The sequence below is a fragment of the Typopeltis vanoorti genome, chromosome 2 (assembly GCF_054136105.1).
Source record: "Typopeltis vanoorti isolate ZY-2024b chromosome 2, IOZ_Tvanoo_1.0, whole genome shotgun sequence".
In the NCBI taxonomy this organism is placed as follows: Eukaryota; Metazoa; Arthropoda; class Arachnida; order Uropygi; family Thelyphonidae; genus Typopeltis; species Typopeltis vanoorti.
The window spans coordinates 42,351,368-42,378,747 of NC_143550.1; the positions used below are offsets into that span (position 1 = coordinate 42,351,368).

The 27,380-nt window shown below is 35.9% G+C and overlaps 1 protein-coding gene across 1 annotated transcript in view; it reads right to left on the bottom strand.

Moving 5' to 3' along the window:
• Nucleotides 1-27,380, bottom strand: part of LOC150108966 ((E3-independent) E2 ubiquitin-conjugating enzyme UBE2O-like) — a 360,964-nt gene that overhangs the window by 69,959 nt on the left and 263,625 nt on the right. Inside the window, exon 19 of the mRNA XM_090411140.1 lies at nucleotides 24,542-24,602. Within this exon, the coding sequence (XP_090267266.1) occupies nucleotides 24,542-24,602 (61 nt within the window). The remainder of the gene's footprint in view (nucleotides 1-24,541; nucleotides 24,603-27,380) is intronic.

Genomic DNA, 27,380 nt, shown 5'->3' on the forward strand with positions numbered 1-27,380 from the left:
AGGATAATCTACTAATAAGCTAAGCAACACTGAACTGGCAATCTTCCACCTCATCATCTTCATCAAATTCATGATACATACCCTCAAGGGGTGTATGGAATACTATAAGAGCTAAGCGACTAAGTTTACATTATTATTAACTTTAATACACCCTCTGTCCAAAAAGAAACTGAACTTTTGATAGAAAATAAAACACAAGCCAATTATAATTATTCAAATAATTTATTTCAATCAATATGCTCTCCCTCAGCTTTGATACAGCATTTGGCATTGTCAATAAATTTGTTAAATTAGTTTTTTTTTTTTTTTTTTTTTATCGTTTTTTTGGTATACTGTTGAGGATTGTGGTTACTACCACTTAAACGTTTACAATGGTGCTGTATTGCTTTCCTTTCATCAGCAAACAAAGTCAGGAGAAGTGAAAGAAATCACAGGGTGCTAAATCAGGTGAATACTGCGAGTGATCCAACACACAAACTTGGTTTTTGCTCAAAAACTGTCTCACAATGTTCGAACGATGAGATAGTACATTATCGTGCAAAAGTGACCAGCTGCCTACATCACGATGTTCATGCCGTACACGATGAATTCTTGCTATCAATCACTTCAAAACTTCGAGATAAAACTCACCATTAACCGCTTGGCCAGGCGGAACGAATTCATTGTGGATAATGCCCTTGGAATCGTAGAAACAAATCAGCATTGTCTTTATTTTTGACTTCTTCAAGCGACTTGTTTTCGGATGCTCCTCTTCTGATGGTTTCCACTCAGCATTCTGGTGCTTTGTTTCGGGTTCATACTCAAAACACCACGTTTCATCACCAGTAACGATCGTTTCAAGGAAGTTTGAGTCCTTATGAGCGGTTTCACGAGGTCCTTGCAGTGTTCAATTTGATACATTTTTTGTTGTCGAACAACTTATGGGGAACAAATCATGAATTCAATTTACGAAGGCCCAAACTCTCGGTCAAAATGTTGTGCACAGTTGAATTTGGAATCCCCAATTCATCTTCAATCAATCTCACGGACGATTTCAGATTTTCTTTGATGAAATCATGCACTTTTTGGATGTTAAACTTCACTCAGTCCAGTTTTTGGACAGCCCGGCTTTTAGTCGTCCTCAAGCGTCTGACGACCACTTCAAATTGCTTAAACCACTTGTAAACTTGAGTACGAGATAAGCATTCACCACCGTATGCTTTTTGAGGCATTTGATGCATTTTGGTAAAATGTTTATCAAGTTTCACACAAAAGTCAATCGCAGCTCTCTGTTTGAAACTTATTTTTCGACCGTTCGTCAAAACAGAGTTATAGTGGCAAGAGTGACAGTCAACTGTCACTCTTGCCATTATAACTCTGCTTCTAATGAAACAAATGTCATAAACAGTTGACAAACACTAATGAAGGTTGCCGCTTTCGACAACAAAAAGATACAACAAGTTGCGCCACTAGTTTCTCCTATTTTTGAAAAGTTCGTTTTCTTTTCGGACAGAGGGTGTATTATGAAGTTTTGTCTTTGTATTTTTCCTGTTAACAAACAGTTGTTTTTTCTAACTTTTCCTCTCTCATTCTGTTTAAGTGCAATACCAACTTAATTAGTTCTAATCACATATCCTTGAATGCTAACAATACCAATCACCTTCCTAATTTTTAATTTTATTTTTTAAATATGATTCTGTCACTGATGTCATCTGTTCACACCCTTACTATTATTCAGAACTTGGAGATTTCTAGTCTCTGGTCAAGAGCAAGTTCTCTCTGTATGGGTGGTATGTTTGCAAGTCTGTCACCCCTCACTGCATGGCCCATTTCCTCTTTATCTCTTCCTCAGCAAAATACAATGAACCACAACCCAAAGAAATGCGATTTAACTGTGGATCTCAAAAATTCTCCCACAAAAAATAGTTAATCTGTTTTGGTTCAAAATTTCTCTACCACATCAACCTGCCCTTTTCATTAGCTCTCTCTATCACTCTCCATCAATCACTTTAAACTCTTCAACTATTTCTCTCAAAAGCTCAACTTTCTGAAATAACCCAATAGTGAGGTTATCCTTCTTTGGGACTTTAATGTCCACAACTCTTATTGGCTCCCCTTCTCCAGTTTGACTGATCAAGCAGGCAAGGATGCTGAGGTGTTTTGCCATCAACAATGACCTATCTCAGATCATCAATCTTCCTACCAGAATACCTGACAACCCCCTCCAATTTGCCAATACACTTGATCTCTTCCTAACAAGTTCCCCTTCCAGGTATATCGTGGCTGTCGGTTCTCTTGGTAACTCAGACCACAACCTCATACAAGTCTCTTTTGACACAGAACAACATTCACCCATCAGTTCATAGTCTCGTGTCCTTTGGCACTAAAAGGGTGCCAAAATGGGATGACCTCCATGACTTCTTCTCCTCCTTCCCATAGTCTGGCTACAGACTTTGTGCAAGTTCCTCTGATCAAAACACCTGCTCACACTGAATAACAAATAATCCTCACAGGAATGAAGGATTTCATCCCTTATTCCTTTAGTTCTCAAAAAAAATTGCCATTGTTGTAAAAGAAAAAAACTCTGCTTACCACAAATGGTTCAAGACCAAAACTCCAGCTGCTCACTCTGCCGCTCGCAACAGTTGTAAAAGAATCATTACCAAGTTAAAGCCAGACTTCGAATACTACAAACTGTGTGCCCAAACGGCAGATGCTCCTTCTGATTCCTTGCAAAGGCCATTGGGTGCAACTTTTGCCCCCAGGTTTCCACCACTCTCACTTCCAGATGATACTGTAGTTACCTCACCTAAAGACAAAGCCAACTTACTGACATCACTCTTCTCTTTCAATTCCTGCATTGATGACCTATACAAAGTTCCCTCCACTCCATCCAGAACAGCTCCTTTCATGTCTCCCATAGTCTTCCAACAAAAAGAAATCCAAAGAATCCTTAATAACCTGAACACAAACATGGCATCTAGTCCTAATGGTATCCCACCTACTTTGTTAAAAACTGTGTCCCAACACTAACACCTATCCTGACCTCTTCAATCTATCTTATTCAACTGGCATCTACCCTACAACATGGAAACAGGTCTGCATCCAACCCATTCCAAAGAAATGTGATCCAATTGCTCTCACTTCTGTTCTCTCTAAAATTATGCAGAAGATTACGAACAACCAGCTCTTGAACCACCTAGAGACAACTAATCAGTGACCAACAGTATGGATTCAAGCACTTGCAATCAACAGCTGATCTTGCTTTCACCACCCACCTCTGAACTCAGGCCATGGAGAAACTTTCTCACTGGTTGCTCACTACATATCATGGTGGATAGTTTACTCTCCTCAGATTTTCCCACCATTGCAGGAGTACCTCGGGGTTCTGTTTTTTCACTCTCTCTCTTCCTTTATATATGAATGACCTACTCTTACAGAATTCCTATCCATAGCTTTGCCAATAACAGTACACCCCCATTCCTTCTTTTCATTCAACAAACTTTGTAGTGCTCAAGTATTAAAATCCTCAAGATCTATCATGGCCAGTGACCTGAACTCAGACTCCTAGTGGGACAAGGACAACCTTGTAAACTTCAATGTCACCAAAATGCAGCTTGCCCCCCCCCCTTTACCTTCAGTAATCATGAGATATACAAACATGATCAGATTTCTCTTCTTGGACTGACCTGCACCTGTGATCTTTCCTGGTACAACCACATATCAACTATAGCTTCTACAGCTACCAAATAATGGTGTACTTTTTTTGCACAAGACACTACTTCACACCTTCTAACCCTATACAAGTCCAAATCCACCCAGCCATTGAATATTGCTCCAACATTTGGGGTGGTGCTTGATTCTATCCAGAAGAGGGCAATCTGGCTAATTAATGATTCCTCTCTCGCATAAACATTTCAATCCCCCCCTTGTATAGATGTTCCGTTTCTACCTCCTGCTTCTTTTATAGATACTTTCAAGGACAATGCTTTGCTGAATTAGTCACTATCCACTCTCCTCCACAGTCATTAAAACAAGAGCCACTGCTAACCAACACCGTTTTACAGTTGATCTTGGAATTCACCAAACAAACTTCACTGCCTCCTCTTTCATTCCATTTACTTCTGTCCTTTGAAACAGACTCCCCAATCCTGCCTTCCACAAAAGTTATAACCTTCATTCCTCCTTTCTTGTATTTCTCTTGCCCATACATGCACTAACACACACACATACATGTTCGTAAAAACTACATCACCTTGCTGTAACTCGTCACAAATAATGAAGGCAACATAACATTTTTATTTTTGATTAATATTTGCCTCTCTTTAGTACAAGAAGTGGCATAATTAGGAAACGACAAAAAAAAAAAAACAGGTTTTTTTACTCCCGAAAACTTGGGTTTTTCATCCCACATACAGACAAATCGGTCCTTCAGAATACATGCAATTTACAGACAAAAAAATACTAGTTGTGGTGATGGTGGGTGTTAGATGTCATTGATGGAGATGATTAGTAGTAGAGGTTCGGTGTAGTGTGGAGACAGTTGTATAGTAGGTGTCCTCCTGCGATGAGTCTTCGCACTCCTTGGAGGTGTCATGATAATAATAAAACCAGACAAATTTGCAAATATTTCAAAATAGAGTGGACAGTGATATTTTCACTGGAAAAACAAACACCAGTACCAAAATTTAGTTCAACTACACAGTTTTACTAACATTCAAAACTAAAAATCACACTTTTTGCTGTTTAGTACTTAGCAAATCCTCCTCTTTCCTTTATTACAGCTTATCATTGGTGGAGCACTGACAAAATCAATTTCCTGGTGGATGCAACTGTCAATTCATGGTTCCATACTCTTATAATGGCTTCTTCTCCGAGCTTCCAAAGTGTTTCTGCTTTCTTCTTGTGTTGGTACCACAAATTCTCAATGTGGTTGAGAGATCTGGGCTGTTTCCTGGCCACAGCAGTTGCTGAATCGAGTATTCATTGAGCCACTTATTAACCTAAAAAAAAAAAAAAACTTTTTTAAGTAGTAGACTCAATTTATATAGTACATTTTAGTACAAAACAGTACCAAACAGTTTTGTGTACTGCCAGTTTAGTATTTTGGCTAATTTCTTTCTTATTCTATACGAGTTTCCTCACCATGTTAGCTTTGCTTATTCTATTATTTATTTCCATATTTAATTTTTTTCATTTACTAAAAATTGTGCAGCATGATCTGCTAGTTCCAACTTGCCATCTAAATGATTGCAGATGTAATTTTTATGTTCTTCAATAGAAATATTAACTAAATTTCCAGTCTGTCTAATGTAGGAAAAACTGCAGGTACAAGGAATGGCCGGGCTGAATATTATATCCTTATATCCAAATTTTGATATCAAGTTTAATGACGATTTCCTCCATAATGTGATACATATAAATGATTAATAATGGAGATAATGCACCTTTGTCTTACACCTTATTATCCCACTTTATGTACCTCCTTTAAATATATCTTCTAGCTTAACCTCCCTAACGGCCAATGTGGATGAAATTGCACTTCTTATCAATGTTATTCAATGGGTTTTAGAGCTTCATATCCAGATTTATCTCGACATCTATAGATGTTGTGGCTGGTTGGAGGGTTAATATAATTTCATTGTAGTTTTTATTAGCTTTACTCTTGTCACTTTGTCATATGCATTCAAGGCGCTTTTCCACATCTACAAATGTTCTTCCTCAAATTTCTGTTCCACAATTTTTTCTTAACCTCTTCAAGTATGTTGAAAGTTTTTTCACTTGGGTTATACGATAAATTAAAAATGCCAAGAAATTATATTCTTGGTTTAATCCTTTATCAAAGTGTAAGCAAAAAAAAAATTTGCATGTTAGGTAACTTCATGACTGGTCTACTTTTATATAGAGGCTAATGACTTCACATAATTGCCTTAATATTGCATCGTGAAGTTACTTCATGAACAAATTTTTATTTGCTTACACTTGGATAAATGATTAAATCAAGAATATAATTTCTTGGCATCTTTAATTTACAGTATAACCAAGTGAAAAAATTTCAACATCTATCTCTAATCCAAAGTATTTTAATAATAAGGTGTGATAGATTTTGACTACTTGTATATGGAAATATGACTTCGGCATTACTTCAACCTTGGTATCACTTTTGGGTCTGGCTTCCACTGATGAGACCTCAATAGAGGTTGAAACTGGTCTGGGTAGTGGCCCATCTCATAATGCACAGCATTACACTTGTCCATAAGGATATGTGCTTTGCACTGTGGGATACTATGGCAATTGATGAAGTCATTAGCCTCTATATGCAAGTAGCCCAGTTGTGAAGTTACATCACACACAAATTTTTATTTGCTTACATTTGGATAAAGGATTAAACCAAGAATATAATTTCTTGACATCTTTAATTCTTCAATCTTCAAGTATGCTTTCATAAATCTTACCTGGAACTAAGTACGGAAATGCTTTAGTAATTCTCACATTGTTTTATTTCCCATTTTTATAGACGAGTGCTATGAGAGACCTACTCTAATTAAACCAAATTTGACTTTTTAAATTATGCAACATAGCCAGTGTGTTAACTTTTACACTTACATATTTGAGCATTTCTGATCGAATATCATGTACTCAGCCGAGTTTCCAACTACTGATAAATACTGAGTTTAAGTGACTTATTTTACCTTCTTATTGTGCTATCTTCTATCGAAGGTCAGCGACCGTCTTGGCGAACAAACTGCGCTCTTGTGCTAATCTGAGCAGTTGTGCACTGCTCTTTCCTGTCCACGTCTTGATGTTGTCAAACCATGATATTCTTTTTCTTCCTCTAGTTCCTTTGCCATCAATTCTTCCTATCAAAATAGTTTGTAGAAGTTGGTATTTGCTGTTTCTCATGATGTGGCCAAGATATGATGTTTTTCGTTTCTTGTTTATTTGTACAAGATGTTTAGCTTTGCCAATGGATTTTAAGACATCTTCATTGGTAATTTTTTCTGTCCATGATATCTTTAGCATTCTTCTGTATAGCCACATCTCAAAAGCTTCGATTTTCTTGATGGTTGTCGCCTTCAATGTCCATGTTTCAACTCCATAGAGCAGAATAGACCATACGTAACATTTCAGCATTCGGCATCTGACTTCCATGTTTAGGTCTTTATTGCAGAATAGTGTTCTCATTTTCATGAAGGACTGCCGTGCAACTTCAATCCTTGTCTTTATATCTATTTCTGGATCCCACCGTTCATTAAGCCAGCAACCAAGATATTTATATCTTGACACTTGATCAATATTTTTCCCATTGAGTGTCAGTTTCATTGATGAGGCTGGATGTTTGCTGATGATCATGTATTTTGTCTTGTTGATGTTTATATTTATTCCCATTCTTTGGCTTTCTATGTATACTCTGTCAACGAGTTTTTGGAGATCCATAATGTTATCTGCAATTAGCATGGTGTCATCTGCATATCGTAGGTTGTTAACAATCTTTCCATTTATTGTGATTCCCTCTGGACATTCTTCCAATGCTTTTTTAAAGATTACCTCTGCATATATGTTGAACAGGAGTGGTGAGAGCACACATCCTTGTCTCACTCCTCTTTTGATGTTAATATCATTGGTGGTAATGTTGTCTAATTGAACGGTAGCTGACTGATTCCAATACAGATTTGTTATTAGTCTTATGTCTTGTTCGTCTAGCCTTATTTGTTGAAGGATTTCTATTAAGTTGGTGTGTCTGACTTTGTCGAATGCTTTTTCAAAATCTATGAAACACATAAAGACAGATTTCTGTTTTTCTATGCATTTTTGTATCAATATTTGGGTACAGAAAAGGGCCTCTCTAGTACCAAAACCATTCCGAAAGCCGAATTGTGTTTCACTTAGAGTTTCTTCACTTTTTCTATAAATGCGATTCTGAATTACTTTCAAAAATATTTTTAATGTTTGGCTCATTAGACTAATAAGTCTGAAGTCATCACAGGAATTCGCTTTGGGTTTCTTTGGGATAGTGATAAATGTAGATTTGAGCCAATCTGATGGAAATTCATCACTTTCATATATTTTATTAAATAGTTTTTCAAGAAGTTTGATGTTATCTGGTTCGATTAATTTTAAAAATTCTGTTTGCACACCATCTGGTCCACTGGCTTTTCCTGTTTTACTTGTTTGTATAGCATTCTCTATTTCGCATTTCATGATTGCTGGTCCTTGAATGTTATCTTTTATATTTATAGGCTTCTGTCTAGTATCATTGAAAAGTTCTGTTACATATTTTATCCAAATCTGTGCTTTATTCTCTTCTTCTAAACTATTTTTCCATTTTCGTCTCTTAGAGACACTATTTGCTTTTTCCTCAGTTTTCCAGAAATTTCGTTGATTTTCTTATACAGATTGAAATTATCATGTTGTTTCTGAAGCAGTCCAATTTCACTACATAAATTTTTCATCCAATTTTCCTTGGCTTTTATTTTTTTCTTGATGATGTTATGTGTTTCTGTATACCTGGCTAGGTCTTTGTTTTTATACATTCTTCTTGTATCAATAAGAGAAAGAATCTCATCTGTCATCCATTCCTGTTGTTTTATATTATTCACATAACCTACTTCTTCAATACTTGTTGTTACGATGGCATTCTTTAAGCTATTCCAAAAGATTCCAAACTTTTATTTTCTTCTATGTTAATCTGTTGTAATCGCAGGTTAAGTTGTGTCTTGGCACTTTTATTTATGTTCGGGTCTTTCAGTTTTTCTACATCAATTTTCTTTTTCTTCTTTTGTGATTTTTTAGCTGATTTTAATCTAAGACGTACTTCTGCAACTATGGGATTGTGGTCTGATGAGATATCTGCTCCAGGATAAGTCTTTGCACTCTTTATACTACTGTGGAATCTTTTATTTATCAGTATATAATCAATTTGATTTCTGACAATATTATGTTGGTTATCTTGAGGCGATTTCCAAGTGTACAGTCTTCTTGGTGGAAGTTTAAACCAGGTATTTGCTATTGTTAGATCTTCTTCCTGACAGAAAGGCGATCTCCTCTGTCATTTCTGGTGCCTAAGCCATGTTCGCCAACAATTTCTCCATCACCCCCCCCCCTCTTCCCACTTTTGCATTGAAGTCACCGATCACTATGTTTATATCATGTTTCTTTGTTAGGTTTTTAATCTCTTTTAGGTGTTCATAAAACTCTTCAACATCTTCTTCACTTTTGTCAGCTGTGAGTGCATAAGCTTGGATGATATTTATGTTAACGGGGTTTCCCTTAAGTTGTAACAGCATTATCCTTTCAGAAAATGAAATAATCCAATTTATTACTGATTTATTGATTTCTTCATCTACTATTACAGCTACACCATGTCGATGTTTGTTCTCATCATTCCCAGAGTAATACATTGTCATATTATCTTGTTGACACTTTCCAGATCCTGGCCATCTTGTCTCGCAAATTCCCAAAATCCGGATGCCTTATTTTACCTTAAGTACTGATATATTCTTCAGTGTATTCCTTTTGAACATTTTCTACCACTGTTCTATCACTACTTCATTTAATAACCTTTCAAAGTAATTGCTTCAGATATTCAAACTATCTTTATCTCTAGTTTTATATCACATTTATGACCTGATTCCTTTTACAGTTTAGATAAGGTGGTTCTCTCAATTGTTAAGAAAGGAAACCCTAATCAAATTCTTCTGGAGAGCTACAACATTAGCTTCCATCCTTTATAACTTTTCCCAAGTTTTTATCATTTGCAAACAACTGCCCCCCCCCATTAAATCTATTCAGCATCATTAACATAACTTAAAAAAAGCAGTCCTAAATCAAAACTATGCACCACCTGACTAGTCTCTTTCCTTTTGGTGGACAACTTGCTGCTGTATATCAAGCATCAACTTTCTATCCAACTTACTAATCTATTATCCATAGCAGATTTAAAACAGACCCATGTAACATGACTAGTTACTTTCATTTTCCAAAACAATTTGCTATCACACCATTAATTCCTTGGAGCATTCCATTAAAATATGTGGTATATTTTTGTATGCATTCAATGTCAATGATATGAAAAGCTTAATGAAATGCTCATTAGGTGCTCCAATAATCCTCCATAATCCATTTTCTTTTCCTCAGTAATCATTTTTTCTGCTACAGGGAATTCTATTTCCTAGTTTGCTCATTATACTCTTTACAAACATCACCATGGGTTTTCTTTGGGAATGCATTCCAAAAAATCACAGTCAATCTGCTTGATCATGATTTTCCAAGGTAGAAAAGGCATGCAAATTTTTCATTTATACTTATTTCAGGGCAAAATTATTGGAATTTGATACTACATATTACCAATAAGCATGTACTCAGGATGAAAGCACTTAATCTGCTGGATGTCACAACATAAAATAAATAATAAACAGAAATGGGCCCTCAAAGCATTTTTTCAAGCCCACTAAACTTTAACCACTTTTTGTGTATTTAAGCATTAGGTAGATTTTTAAAAAAAAATTATTTCCATTTAATCAGAAAGAAAGGACAAATCTTCAAATTTATTTATTCCATCTTATACTGGCATTCATGGTGAATACTTCATATTCTAGCTTTTCTTGTTTTGGGATTTAGGAAAAATTGAACTATTATTAAAAGTATTCCATATAATTTTTTGAATTAGTGTATTCTAATAAATTACTATTTGTGCACCCATAAAAAAAAAAAAAAAATGAAAGTAGTCAATATATTTCAAACAAAACTAAAGTCAACTTTGAATTTGAATACGAAATATCACATTCAAGCTGGAAAAAAATTAACGTGCAACTGTTTCACACACTGATTTATGATTTTTCATTTACACTTTTTTTTTTTTTTACAATTCTCAAGTTTTCTCTCTCTTTTTTTTTTTTTAAATTAAAATGCAATGGATATTTATGCTTATGATTGTCTATTATTTCAGAGAAGTTTCCAAATATATAGTCATACTTTATTTTTACACAGACACTTTCTTGAAAAAGTTTTCCTTTGACAAACTTTTTTTTCTTACATATTTTTCATGTATTCGCTGCCACTGTTGAGAACTCAATGAAAGTAGAAACCTATCTGGGTTGTGACCTTTCCATAATGCATAACATCAGACACAGGCACTTCTGAAAGGAAGTGTGCTTTATATTACAGGATACCACCCCAACTGATATGAAGTCATCAGTCTCTATATACAATTAACCAAACTGTAGAGAAGATACTTCATGTGCAAATTTTGTTTGCTTACACTTGGATAAAGGAATAAAAAAATAATATAATTTCTTGGCATTTTTTTTTTTTTTTTTTTTAATGTTGAGCCCACATATGGGAGGTTGGTTGATCAACCTACAGTATATTATTATTGTACGGGTAATGGACTGAGAAAGGAACACTTATTTACATTAATTTGAAGGCCTGAAGGAGAAGGAAAAGAAACTTGTTCTGTGGGTCTGTAGTTGTACTGTGAAGGGATGTTGAGTGGTAGTTGCATATTTTCAATGGCATCAGTAATTCCTCGACTATTTCATATGAACATTTATCATGAAAAATTTATGGAAGATGCACACTGCCAAAACCAAATGGCTATGTGAAAGTGAGTGGAATGAATTGATAAGAGATGGTTGGTTAAACTGATTGCCCTCTTCTGTATTAAGTCAAATATTTTTAAGGAGATTGGTATTTCACCCCAAATGTACAAATTTGTATAATGTTAACAACTGTTCAAAGGTGAAGTAATGCCTTAAGCGAAAGTAAAATTCTAGTTTTTTGTAAGCTGAGAGTCAAGGCAATGGGGTTGCAATGTGTTTATGCCAGAAGAAACTTGATGTCAGATTGCTAAGCAAGATAAGGTTTCTCTTCTTTCCAAGAAGAGAAACCTTATCTTGCTTAGCAATTTGAGTGTTGTCAAAGTTAATACTAGAAGAATTGTTTTTTTTTTTGAAGCTGATGAGGTTATCTGAATCCCTACTGAAGGCTGACCCAGATATCAGAAATGAGGGAAGTGGAGGTTGGTAGGTTGACATGATTTGTGCACTGTAAGGTTTGTCAAATGAAATGGAGGAGTGTAGTATGCACTTATCTGCCAAACTGTATATTGAGTTCATAGTCAACTGAAGTAGGTTGTTGATTAGGCAGAAGGAAGACTATTGGAGAGAGAGAACAGAACCTTGTGGAACCTCAGCATTAGCTGAATAGTGAGAGGAAAAGGAACCATGAACAATCACATACAGTGTGTGTGTCCAGTAAGAAAGCTGGCAATCCAATAGCAGAAGTGGTGGGACAGACCAGACCATTGGAGCTTGCTTAGTAGGCCTTCGTGCCAGACTCCATCAAAAGCTTTTGAGATAACCGGTGCAACCTTTTGAGATTCACCAAAATTCTTCATTGTATTTGTCCACATATGTTGATCTATGTCAGTAGATCTATTGATCCATAGGGGAAAAATCCACAATGGCAGTCATTTATTAGTTGGGTGCTTTCAAGGTAGCACAGGAGTTGGGTATTGATGGTTCTCTCCATTATTTTAGAGAGGACCGAGGTGAAAGATTGGACAATAGTTTGATGATAAGTGATCTATCCCCCCCCCCCTTCCTTGGCAGTGGGTTGAATATACCCCAATTTCCAGGGCTGTAAGATATCAGTGGAGTAAGAGAGCATAAATAAGGGACATAGGACAGGGGTCAGTTTTGAACCTTCAGGACAAACCAGAGGAATGACATCATGGTCAGAAGAATTTTAATTTGGAGAATATTGTTCTTATTTTTTTCTGTAGAAAGGACACAGGAAACGTTGAGTATTGTGTATCTGGAATGGCTGGGGGGGGGGGCATTTATCATGATCAGTTAATTGTTTTTTGTGTGGATGATGCAATAGAGCCATCTTGGCATGATCGATGAGAGTAGTGTTGGGCAGAAATTATGACCAACAACTTTGGCAAGCGACCAAAAGGCTTCTTGGCTGCCATTTGGACAAGATGCAAGTTTCCTGCTTTTTCAAACTATTTTGAAAGCACTGACAGTGTTCTTGCAGCTGTTTCTGGTTTGGATATAAGCATTAAAGGAAGCTGTAGGTAGTTCTTGTTGAAAGCTAGTTGTGGTATGTTCTGTTGCTCATACAGCCTTGGCATACTTTTTGGAGAACGAAGGCTTAGATAGGGGACAACAGTTAAGAATAGTATGTAGAATGTATTTTTTCATGCCAGTAAGGATTGCTACATATGCTTGGGTTGGAAGACTGAAAACAATAGGACAACCATGGGAATGAGGCATTGAAGTCAAGGAGATCATCCTATTTGTCACTGTTATAATACCAGACTACCCTTGTTTAGAAGTGGCTGTTTGAGCATTGTTCCATAAGAGAAGAGACAAGCATGAGATTGTGGCCTGAAATATCTAGGAGACCATTACATTCACAGTGTACTTGGAAGAGGTCACTAATAAGGAAGAGCTCTAGGGCATGTGGGCAGTGTTTAGGGTTATTTGGTAGGCATATGAACAATCAGCATCTTTGCCTGCTTGGTCTGTGAAGGCTGGAGGAGTAGAGCCAGTTAGTGTTGTGGGCATTAAAATCTCCTAGGAGAATGATTCTGCTGTTAGGAAATTGGGACTGGAGAAGATCAATATTTAAGGAGAGGAAGTTAGTGTGACAGAGTGGCTGGTGGTGATATTGGGAAAGTACAAATGAATTTGAGTGGGGCAGGGAGATTTTCAACCAAAGAAGGTCAAAGTCAGGCAATCCTAGGTTGGGTGCTCTGGCATGGATGTCTGGGTGGGTATATGCACATATGCCACCCTTATATCGAAAGGAGTCAAAGAGCATGTAGTTAGGAAAGTTGAGTAGAGCTTTTTTGTTTCTGCTAGGAGTAGATGAGGTTTGGTAGACCTGGAGATGGTAGTGAGTACTATTAAAGTTGGAGATGAGGCCACAAATGTTGGTGAAATTAACATGGAAGGCTCTATGGGGAATATACTTTGAATGCACAGATTGTGCATACTGGTTTCCATTGTGGCTAATAGCATTGCTTGATTTCTGCACCGACTTCCCTTGTTTATAATGATGCAACTGTCATCATTGTGGCATTTTTCGTCTAGCTATTTTCAGTTGAGATCCCTGTTCTCTCCGAGTGAAGGCTAGGTTGAGCTGAGTTTGTGTGCATGATTGGTGCAAGTGCCTTTGAACATGTTGTTAACTGCAGTTAACATGTTTTGATGTGCTCATCCGTGTGTTGCAATGGGAGTAACTTTCATGAGGTGTAGGAAGTTCATTCTGTATAGTTATTAAGTATAATTAATTCCCAAAATACTCTTCCCTATTGCTCATTTTTTTTTTTTTTTCAAAGACCAACTTTGGGCACATATATTAATGTGGGAAATAAATATAATGGAATCCAACAACTTCCTTTTAAGAGAGTTAAGAAAATCATTCTTCACTTAACCCCCCAACCGGCCATGACATCGAGCTAAATCTGGATACGAAGCTCTAAAACCCATTGAATAACATGGATAAGAAGTGCAATTTAGTGTCACTATTTCATCCACATTGGCCAGTAGGGAGATTAATGGACCAATCTCCAGTAATTATTTCATGCTCTCCAGAATAACTAAAGCATGGAATAATTACTGGAGATTGGGCCACTGAATGAAAGATGATTTGCTACCTTTTCAGAAAATTCCACTTAATTGAATATCATAAATGAATTGAACAACACAAGCAAACTGGCAAAGCTTGAAATGAGTTTTAAAAATCATGGCTACTTCAAAAGTTCCTCTCTTGCTATAAGGCATTAGCATTAAACCTGTGCCAGAATATACCTGTGTAAGGATATTATTTGTTCCATCTGATTTCAAGTGCTACTACTTGTGTTGTTGTTTAGTTCATTTAGGACCTCCAGTTCAGTGGTATCTTCTGAGAAGATGTCAATATGATTAGCAAATGCAGATTGCTTAGTTTACAAGGGTTGTTTGAAAAGTTATGTAAATTTCCAATAGACCAATTTTGTTCATTCATACTAGTGTTGGCAAGTATAATTTTGTTATGACCTCCTAGAAAAAAAAAATTTTAGCCACATGCAATGAGTAGATCTCATTTGGCAAACATTTAAAATAACTGTGTTTGCATTTTCCATAAAAATAGAGAAAAACGAGTTTCGTACAGTGATAAAACACTTTTATTTGAAGAAATGGACAGCTGCGCAGATCAAAGCTACATTAGATGCAGTTCATGGGGACTCTGCACCAGCATTCAAGACTATTTATTTTTGGATAAATGAGTTTAAACGTGGTCGTAAGTCCATCAAAGATGAAGCGCGCTCCGGACACCCGACTGAGGTCACTACGAAGGAAATGATTGACAAAATCCATCATATCATTATGGAAGACCGCCGAGTGAAAGTGCGTGAGATTGCTGAGATCATAGGCATCTCAACTGAATGGGTGTATAATATCCTGCACGAAAAATTGCACATGAAAAAGCTGTGTGGTGATGGGGGTAGCACCACGATTGTTGGCTGTTGATCAAAAATGCATGCGAAAAAACATTTCAACACAGTGTTTGGCGATGTTTATTTGCAATTCGCAGGATTTTTTTTGCATTGATTTGTGACTGTAGACGAAACTTGGATCCACCACTACATACCTGAGCCCAAGCAGCAGTCAAAACAGTGGAAAATGCCCAGTGAAAGAGCACTAAAAAGCTAAGACTGTTTTGTCAACTGGGAAGGTGAAGGCCACTGTTTTTTGGGATTCCAAAGAATTATCATGATAGACTATTTGGGAAAGGGTAAGACAATAACAAGAGTCTATTATGCGTCATTCTTGGACTGTTTAAAAGAAGAACTGAAATAAAAATGGCCAAGATTGGTGCACAAAAAAGTACTCTGTCATCAAGACAATGCACCATCCTACACATCAGCCGCTGCAATGGCAAAATTGCACGAAATGGTTCCACATCCACTGTATTCTCTGGATTTGACCCCGTGTGACTACTTCTTGTTCCCAAACTTAAAAATTTGGCTTAGTCGGAAAAAATTTTCTTCGAACAAGGATGTCAATGACTATTTTTCACAATTTGACAAATCCTAATTTTTAGATGGGATGAAAAAATCGGAAACACATTGAACCAAACGTGTACCTCGATGGAGACAATGTTGAGAAATAAAGATGATTATTTTTAAAAAAAAAAAATGTTTAACTTATTTTTTTACCAAACTTTTCAAACAACCCTCTTATCTTCTAAGATTACCAATACCCTTAATAACCAGGCAAGTTTCCCGAGCACATGTTCCAGTGTGACTCTAAAAGCCTAGGAGCTACTGGGTCACCTTTATTGAATGGCATTAAGCTTCGATTCTTTCTGTGCAAACAACTGGGATTAATTTGATATATATTTAACATTTATACTTTGTTTTTCACAAGAGCAGCATGGGCTATGGAGTCAAATGATTTATTACAGTCGATAAAAGCGATGTACAGAGATTTTTTGTTTTCATTACATTTTTCAATAATCTGAATTACAGTAGGCAAGTAATCAATCACAGAAAATTTTTCCCTAAATCTTTCTTATCATATGACAGGTGTGTGCCCTTTCCTAGCTGGACAGAGATTCTGTTTTGAATCCTGGGTCTGATTTTAGCCACTGGTTTAGGATGGATTCACTGATAATAATGTTGTTAAAGTTTCACCCGAATAGGTAAGTCTTCTACTCCAATTTTTAACAGTTTGACAATTCTCATCTTGCATAAGCCATTCTCAATTTGTGTACAGTTGGCCTCTGAGACAGTTTCTATATTACCCAGTATCATGCCTGTAGTTGCATAATGAAGTTATCTGGGGTGTTAGAAAACAGTTTCTTATATATACTTGTTATTTTTAAGATGTCTTTTGTTTGTGGGTTCTCCCCCCCCCCCCCCACGCTCAGATGGCTGAGTCATCTGTTCTGTAGACATCACTTCTGCTATTTTTAAGCTAGTATTTTCAAAAGGCAACTTTTATTAATGCAGTGTTAACATTCTGCACACTTCTTCCTGATCTCTATTTGACCTTTACAAGTCAGCTGAGTTCAGCATATTCAATTTTATTTCTTAGCAAGTTACTCCTAGCATTGCGCAATAATTCTTATTTTCTTAATAGTTCTATAGTAATTTTATTGAAAGCTTTGTCTTTTTTCTTGAGCATCTGTTAATGACTGGTTTACGTGAGGCTTTAATTGCTGTTTCCATTTGGCTGTGGAGTAGGCAGGAGTCTGTTTCCTCAGATGTGTAAAATCTCATGATAAGCAACTTATGTTCATTTTTACATGTTTTTCTAAGGAGATTGCACTTAAAGAAAGGTCAATTTTTGTCTGTAACATTCTTGGCTTTATAATAACTTAACCATGGGCCTTTGTTAAAATAATGTGGTGCATAACGTCATTATGTAATGCTGTTAACCCGTGTCCACATATGGCAATTTCAAAAAATGCACGAAGTATGATGCCATCATGTTCCAATGTCAATACCTGACCATATATGGAAGTTTCAAGCGATGTGTGCATGTTTACAATGGAAGTCAGCCTTTATAAAGCAAAATGTCAAGGACTCTGCGGTAGGTTTCTCAATCTTCTCTTACCTGGGTCTGCTGCCACGTGAGATCCATTGTCAGTAATCGAAAGAGAAGCATTGTAGGTCTCAGGTTTCTCAATCTTCTCTTATCTTGGTCCTCTGCCATGTGAGGTCTGTTGCTGGTAATCGAAACTGTTAATCGTTGCAGGTCTTAGGTTTCTCAACCTTCTCTTACTTGGATCCACTGCCATGTAAGGTCCATTATTGGTAATCAAAAGAGAAGCATCGTAGGTCTGAAGGTTCTCAATCTTCTCGATACAAAATTAATAACGGAAAAAACTCACGTACAAAGATTATTTTTTCCATTATTAATTTTGTATTGATATGTCTACTCATGGTATACCTCTTTTAAAACTTCTCAAGCTTCTCCTACCTGGATCCACCACCACAAGAAGTATTGTGTTGAATGTCGGAACATCTTGCTAGGAAAGAACTGTACATTGCCGCCATGTTAAGGGTCCTAGATGGCATAGAAAAATCGATGACCTGAACAAAGAAGAAATTTGGCAGGTCAAAAATGAGCCAGCAGAAGGAAAGAAAGACAAAAAAGGAGTACTTTTGTGTGGGACAAAGATTCTTATAAAAGGCAGTGTCGAATGAGAATTGTAAGTACTTATATATGTGATATTTCCAAGCAAGAATGTGCATCAAGTGTGTCTGCTTATGAGTACAATAAGATTATGTAAATTAATAATTGAAATAAGCTCACTCAAGGTGTATCTTAATCTCAATTGTGTATAAGTAATTATTCTAAGAGTTAGAAGAGTACTGTATTAGATAATGTAAATTAATACTGAATTAAGCTTATTCAAAGTATGCCTTGCTTTCAGTTTGTACATGTATGACTGTTTTAGTCATACATGTACAAACTGAAAGCAAGATTCTTCAATTCTTATTCTTTAATTCTTCAAGGGAAGAAATGAAATTAACAAAGAATTGTATGCAATTGTATATATATATAATTTAGATCAGATTTTGTTTTAATTAAATGGTTTGTGAACAACACATTGGACTGATTCTGTCAATGCACTATCCCAAAAAATTTGAATCAGGTGAATCTTGATCACCTCAGCAACACAATACACAATGCTTTAGTTTGATTTGCATGATGCAGAGCTGCTATGACTGGACAGTTTGACATTTTGGTGGAGGAATGTGTCAAAAATAACTTTTTTTTGTCCATTTCTCAACATCCAGTGTACACCCATGATCAATACCAAAAGTGGATCAATGGTGTATACAGGTCTATGCAAAAATGGTTTGTGAAACATTCTATTCTGGATAATTTTTGCAGCAGTTAAAGAGATGTAAAACAGGATGATTATAACATGGGATAATAGAGACTGATCCTAAATTAGCAAGATTTTAAGTATAGTTTCTGGGAAATTCCCATGCTACTCCTCTTAAACACTATTAATATAATTAACGGCTATTTTAGCCTGTTTTTGTTTAGGAGTGTCACTTATATTTAATACATTGGCTAACATAACTCAAAAAGGGGTATATATATATTTTAGGGCATTATGGGCGAGTATAGAAGGCAATGGCAGAATAAAAAATGTGGAAAAATTTTGTACATACCTTGTTTTTGGTTTAAAGATGCCTTCTAAATCCAAGCTCTTGCTGAAAGGTTGTATGTAAAGGGGGGGGGGGGGGAGGAAGAGGGAAAGAACATGGGGGATGTGCTTGAGACACGGGAAATAAGTTCGGAAACCTGGGTTACTATTAATAATATATATATAAATATATATATATATTATTTTGTTGTGGGGAGAGGGAGGGAGAGGGGGGGAACGAAGGGGAAGGGTATCCTTATGCGGAAACTGGGGCAAGGGTTTACGGGGTGTGGACCGTTTCGGGCATCGTCGGAACTTTGTGGGAATGACTGTAGGGCTATGTCAAGGCTGCAAGTTGCATCTGATTATTTTGCTATAAATAGCAAAATAATCGTAAAACCCAACATCACTCCCAACTTACAAAGTGCCCTTCTATCTTTAAAAAAGAACCCTGATATCATGATCACAAAAGCAGACAAAGGAGACACCGTTGTCATCATCAATACAACTGATTACCACAACAAAATAATGGCAGTCTTAAACGACCAACATACCTACCAAATAATCCATAATGATCCTACCCCCGACCTCATAAAACAGATAAACAGCACCTTACACACCTTAAAAAGTCAAAACAAAATAGATAAAACCACAATGAGACACACAACCCCCCCCCCACTACACGCACCCCCTATATGTTCGGGAACATCAAAATCCACAAAGTCTGTTACCCGATACGACCCATAGTCTCCTACAAGAACACCACCACAGCTCCCTTATCAAAATTTGTTGCCAAACTCATCAAACCACTACTAACAAAGTCGATCCGTATGATCAAAAATACAGATGACCTATTCTGGAAAGTATAACATCAAAACACATAAAGCAAAGAGCTGACATTAACATCTCTAATTTTGATATCACGTTTAATACCACTTTCTTTCATAATGTGATCCATATAGATAATGAATAACAGAAGGGATTATGTACATCATTGTCTCACACCAGATTTAACATTAAACCACCTTCCTGTACTTCCTTCAATTCTAACTGCTGACTTACAACTCATATAAAGACAAAGTATTGCTTGAGATAATGCCCCATTGACACCATATAACTGTAGCGTATTAAATAGCTTCTCTCTTGGCACCTTGTCATATGCCTTTTCTAAATCGACAAAATTTAAATACAGATCTTTGTTATATTCCCATGCTTTCTTGACTATTTGTCATAAAGTGAAGATCTGATCCTGACAGCCTCTATTTGGCCTGAATCCAGCTTGTTCTTCACCAAGCTTTTCTTCCACAATTCTTCTCAACCGTTTCTCAAGTATACTTGCATAGATCTTGACAGGAACACTCAGTAGGGAAATACCTCTGTAATTTTCACATCCAGTTTTATTTCCCTTTTTATATATTGGTACTATGAGAGCTCTACTCCAATCATCGGGAATTCGTCCCTCTGTCCAGGCTTTCTGAACTATGCAGTGCAGCCACTGTAAGACTCTTATACCAACACACTTCAGCATTTCTGGTCGAATATCATCTACTGCTGCTGCTGCCTTTCCACATGTCAAGCCTTTGATGGCTTTTTCTACTTCAAGTATGGATATGTATTCCTGACTGCATGCCTGGTCAGTGTTTTTTTACCACTGTGCTGTCATCACTGCTTGTTTCATTTAGCAGGTTTTCAAAGTAATTACTCCATACTTCAAGGATAACTTTTTCTCCCGTTTTCACATCACCTTTATCATCTCTAACTCCTTTTACAGCACTCTTTCCTCCATTCCTAAGCTTCTTCAACAACCTCAAAAATATTTTACCACCTTCTTGATATTTATTTTTTATATTCTTGCCAGAGTCCTCCCATGACTTCTGTTTAGCTAGTTTTACACAGTGTTTAGCATTCTTGCATTTGTCTCTATATTCTCTAAGAGCACAAGCTGACTTATTTGACAGAAACTTTTGATATGCTTTCTTCTTTTCGTTCACTGCCTCCTTAACTTTCTGTGTCCACCAGAGAGTTCTGATTTTTTTATCCTTACAGACAATCCTCACCACATGCCTCTCTGGCTGAATCTCCAAGGTTTGATTCCTGTTCTCAAACTCTTTCATTTTTGATTCAATAATCTTTGTGTATTTTAGTCAATAGTTCACAGCTGAGAGCTGCTCAACTTTTATTCGCTTTAAAACTTTCTTACATGTCATTCTTTTCAATATGAAATTCAATTTTTTCCTGTTCAAGCCTAAATAGTGATCACTTCCAATTTCAAATCCTCTGTACACTCTGGTGTCCTGCACCAGGGAGAAAACATCACTATCAACAATAACATAGTCAATGAGACTTTTCTTATTCCTAGCCTCTTCTCTCCATGTGAATTTGTGAACATTTTTATGTTGGAACATGGTGTTAGTAATAACCAGTCCATGTCCTGAGCAGAAATTCAACAGATATTTGCCATTATTATTAGCTTTGCTCTTTTCTCCAAATTTTCCCAAAATATTTTTGTATGTCTCACAATAATTTCCTACTCTGCTATTTAGATCCCCAACAAGGACCAACTTTTCCTCTTTCATTGTGTCAGTTGCTTTTTCTAAAGCCTCAAAAAATTCCTCCACTTCTACCTTAGTAGAACCTTCTGTGGGACCATAGGCACAAATAAGTCTCATTGTCCAGTTCCCCATTCTCATATTTGCCCACATTACTCTACTTGAGACTGACTGCCATTCAAGAAGATTAGCCTCGTATTTTGTGTTGAATACTATGGCTACTCCTTCTTTTCATTGATTGTCATTTCCTGAATGTATTTATTGTTTACATTTTGTATTTATTGTTTAGAAAGATCTCACCAGTTTTGGTCTTTTTTATTTCAGTCACCCTTATTATGTTGATCTGGTACTCATCTAATTCCTCAGCTAGCTCCATTTCTTTGCCATTCAGGCTTCTTACGTTGATAGTACCGATCTTTAACTCTGGCGATGTTGAGTTGGAGTTTGTTTTCAGATTTGTTCCAGTAGCTGACTTTTCGATGTTTGCCCTGGTTCCCTGGCGAAAACAACGGGGGCCTTGTTTAACCAGGCGACACCCCAGCTGGCATGTAATTTTGTCATATTGTACCATCATTTTTTATTTTGGTTTAACCAATAAGAATACAATTTGGTCTGCTAAATCCCAAATTGCCAGCCCATCCTCGTTCGTTCAGTATCCAAGTAGATACCCAACAGGGTGCACCACGAGAAGGTGAGGATTGGACATTGGGTCAGAAGCCCTAGTCGGTTCTCCGCATTCCTTTAAAGGCTAAGTGGAAGTCTCCTCTCAGTTATACAGCTTTGACCCTTAAATTGACTTCATTAAATATTTTATGGAGGTCTGTCAAATAAGTGATGTCATTTTTGGATGTAATCAGGTTGGACCGCAATCCGTCGTCTCTGTTTTCTAGGAACTCTAGTACTGAATCAAACAAATTGTAAAATTGATTCAGACAAATACCTTTTGAAAGCCAGTGAACTTCTGTGTGAACCGGCAAACGATGGAAATCTTGATCATTTTCATTACAAAGCCTGCTAAACAATCTGTCACTCAATGAATTGCTTCTAATCTTGTTGACTACTCTAATAACGTAATGGAGCGACATTATTAGAGTAGTGACAAATCAATTAGAAAAGTGGTTTTATAATATTTTATATATATTTTGAAATGAAATATAACGAATACATTTGCTACTGTAAACATAACCTATTATTCACACATATATACATGCTCTATTTTCTCATTGACATAGAAAATTGACATCTATTTCTATCTGACATGGTAAATTTTCAAATGATTAAATAATTGAAATAGAAAATTGATAAAAAAAATTGATCGTGTAAGACGGGCATAAGATGAATTAAAATGCAATATTTAAATTTTAAACGATTATCTAATCGCAAAATCACGAAAATAATTAATTTTTAAATATATATTATTAATTTCGTCTATAAAGAGCCACCGACCCCTAGACCACCCCCAAATGCTTCTGATCCCACTATAGCCCCCTAGAAGGCTTCAGCATCCACTGGGGGGGCAGTACTGCCCACTTTGGGAACCTATGATGTAGTCTTTATTAACATTCTTCTTTTCACTCTTGGTTACTTTGTTTTCCTCTTGCCAGACATCTTGCTCAAAGGGTGCAGAAATTATTTACAGATAAAGGACCATACTGCATAGACCAATAAGACAGAGACACAAAACAGGCATTGAGCCAATGAACACAGTGGATAGAGGTAGAAAATAAACAATGTGTATTCACGGAAGCGTTCACAATCTTGGATAGGAAAAAAATGATAGTCCTTGTGTATCAAAATTAAACCAAACTATGTGCAAAACTCCAGATTACAAAAACACACATAACAAGAATTACCCATATACAATATATATATATATATATATATATATATATATATATATATGTGGCGATCAGCTTTTACTCGGTTGTTATACATTTCAAAAAAATAGATTTAATGACTCCAAGACCGAGATAACATATAAAGATTTTAATGATAAATACTACTAGTTTCGGCATAGCAGCCTTCTTCAGGTATTTATAAAGAAAAGGAATACTAATAAACATTGAATTATTTAAACAAACTGGAAATTACAGGTACAAATTGCCTCACATAATCGATACATAAAAACGTTGTATTTTTCAAGTTGTTCCAACTGGCGTGCCATTGTTTGTTGCAGTTGTGCGTGCAAGTTCACGTGAACGCCAATATTGAATAACTGCAGCATGGCTATCTGGGATGTTATAACTTAAATTATTATTTAAGTGGACCGGGTTCAGTAGGATTTCTAGTAGTATTTATCATTAAAATCTTTATATGTTATCTCGGTCTTGGAGTCATTAAATCTATTTTTTTTGAAATATATATATATATATATATATATATATATATATATATATATATTTTAATAAAATGTTTTTATGAAATTATCAACAGCACTTAAATTTGATATTCTTTAATGAAAGTGCCAGCTCTTTGACTAGCTGTCCAAATGGGCTGCACATAATTTAATGAAAATTTACTATATTCCATGATAATGATGTATTTTTTTGTTCTTTGTGGAGTCGCTGGATAAAAATCTTAGTTAAAACTGGATTCATAAAATTTATTACATTAAGAAAGGTAATGGCTAAATTGAAGAATGAAAATATTCCACAAATTATGTTTTATATAGAATTCTTTAAACTCAATGAAAGAGAAAGAAGCTTCCTCTTTCTTAGACAAAATTTTTTAACTGGAATATAAAATAGGACCATGATGAAATCAATTCTACATAATTAGTGAATCTCAGTGAAATGAAATTTTCTGCCCTCCCCTATCTCTCTAATAATGCCAAATTTATAGACTCTTACCTTGTATTGAAACAATAACTTGCAGTAAACTGGATGTACTTGATGACCATACTTCTGTACCCTGAAAATTTCAGAAAAATTTATTAAAGAACTATCTTCTTTGGAAAATATTTTGAAAATGGAAAGGGGAAGGTAAGAGTTTATGTTTCAATATAATTTGCAAGAATGAATTAGTATCCACATACTAATAATCAAGGAGAAAAGAAATCTCTAAATCACATTCATATTGTTTCCCAACCAATTTCAGCTCACGGGATGTTTTTTGAAAATCCGAAATTATAACAAAACATTAGGGAAACACACACACACACAATTCTTTTTTTCACTGTAATTGCATGACACTGGAAATCATATGATTAAAATTACTTTGTTTTAAATAAAAATATCATATTCATTATTATTATTATAATTACGGCTATTATAGTCTGTTTTTGTTTAGGAGTGTCCCTTATTTAAATACATTGGCTATCGTTACTCAAAAAAAGGGTATATATATTTTATATACCCCTTAGGTTTTATATATTCCATTTATATATTTTATATATATATACACCAGGGGTTAACGAGGTGTAGACCGAAACGGTCTAAACCCTGTTAACCCCTGCCCCAGTTTCCACATAAAAATACCCTTCCCTTTTGTTTCCCCCTTCCCACAAAAATGCATCCCTAAACAAAATAATATATATATATATATATATATATATATATATAAATTTTCAGGGGAAAGGAGAGAACACACCCCCATGTTCTCTCTCCCCCTCCCCCGTTTATAAACAACAAAGATAAAATTTATATATATATATATATATATATATAAATTTTCAGGGGAAAGGAGAGAACACACCCCCATGTTCTCTCTCCCCCCCCCCCCCCCCGTTTATAAACAACCTTCAAAGGGATCATGGAATTGGAAGCCATCGTAGACTCAAAACAAGGTATGTACATAATTTTCCCACCTCTTTTATTCTACCATAATTGCTTTCTATATTCACCCATAATGCCCTAAAAATAAATATACCAATTTTTTGAGTGATGATAGCCAATGTATTTAAATAAGGGACACTCCTAAACAAAAACAGACTATAATAGCCGTAATTATAATAATAGTGTTTAAGAGAAGTAACATGGGAATTTTCCCAGAAAATATACTTAATCAATATTCATGTTTTATAGATGATATAATACCTAAATAAATTTACTCATTATTTCCAATACTCTGCTAAAATTAAACTGGCATCATCATCATCAAATTCCTGCCATGTACCCTCAAGGGGTGTACAGGATATGATAGTACTACATGAAAAAAATTACATCATTATTAATTTCCTATCTACAATTTTCCTCCAAATCAGTCTGTTACTTGTCAAGACTCCAACATTATCAGATCTTATATTTCTATCGTCTAACACACTTTGTACCGTATCAATCAACCTATATCTTGGTCTTCCTCTGGGGCGTTTTGCTGCCAACCTGGCAGAGAACACTTGTTTTGCTAATCTTTCCTCGCCCATTCTGTTTAAGTGACCATACCACCTGAGATTAGTTCTGTTAACGCATTCCTGGATGTTGACAATGTCAAGTTCTTTCCTAATATCCTTGTTTTTAATCTGATATTGCCATTGATGCCATCTGTTCATGCCTATAATCTTTCTCAGGACTCTCATATCTGTGGTCTCTAGTCTTTGGTCAAATGTTTTACTTCTGACCCAGCTCTAAGATCCATAAGTTAAAACTGGTTTGAACACTGTCTTGTATACAACTAATTTAGTGTTCCGACTAATTTCTCTCTTATTCCATATGAATTTATTCGATTGACTACCCACCACACCAGCTTTGCTAATTCTGTTGTCTATTTCTATATTGAATTTACCATCTTCAGTAAAAATCGTGCCTAAGTAGCTGAAATGTTTCACTTGTTCCACAGGTTCTCCATTCACAACACAGTTGACATTTTCAATGATTCTGCCTATTTTCATTGTTTGTCTTTTTATTGCTGACCTTCATACCACATCTATTACAACAGCTATTCAATTTTGTCAGAGAATCTTGCAGACTTGTAACGGATTTATTTAAAAGTATAACATTATCCGCATAAAGCAAAGAGCTGACATTAACATCTCCAATTTTGATATCATGTTTAATACCACTTTCCTTCATAATGTGATCCATATAGATAATGAATAACAGAAGGGATAATGTACATCCTTGTCTCACACCAGATTTAACATTAAACCACCTTCCTGTACTTCCTTCAATTCTAACTGCTGACTTACAACTCAAATAAAGACTAAGTATTGCTTGATATAATGCCCCATTGACACCACATAACTGCAGCGTATTGAATAGCTTCTCTCTTGGCACCTTGTCATATGCCGTTTCCAAATCGACAAAACTTAAATACAGATCTCTGTTATATTCCCACGCTTTCTCGACTATTTGTCGTAAAGTGTAGATCTGATCCTGACAGCCTCTATTTCGACTGAATCCAGCTTGTTCTTCACCAAGCTTTTCTTCCACAATCCTTCTCAACCGTTTCTCAAGTATACTTGCATAGATCTTGCCAGGAACACTCAGTAGGGAAATACCTCTATAATTCTCACATGCAGTTTTATTTCTCTGTTTATATATGGGTACTATGAGAGCTCTACTCCAATCATCGGGAATTCGTCCCTCTGTCCAGGCTTTCTGAACTATGCAGAGCAGCCACTGTAAGACTCTTATACCACCATACTTCAGCATTTCTGGTTGAATATCATCTACTCCTGTTGCCTTTCCACATTTCAAGCCTTTGATGGCTTTTTCTACTTCAACCTGACTGCATGCCTGGTCAGTGTTTTTT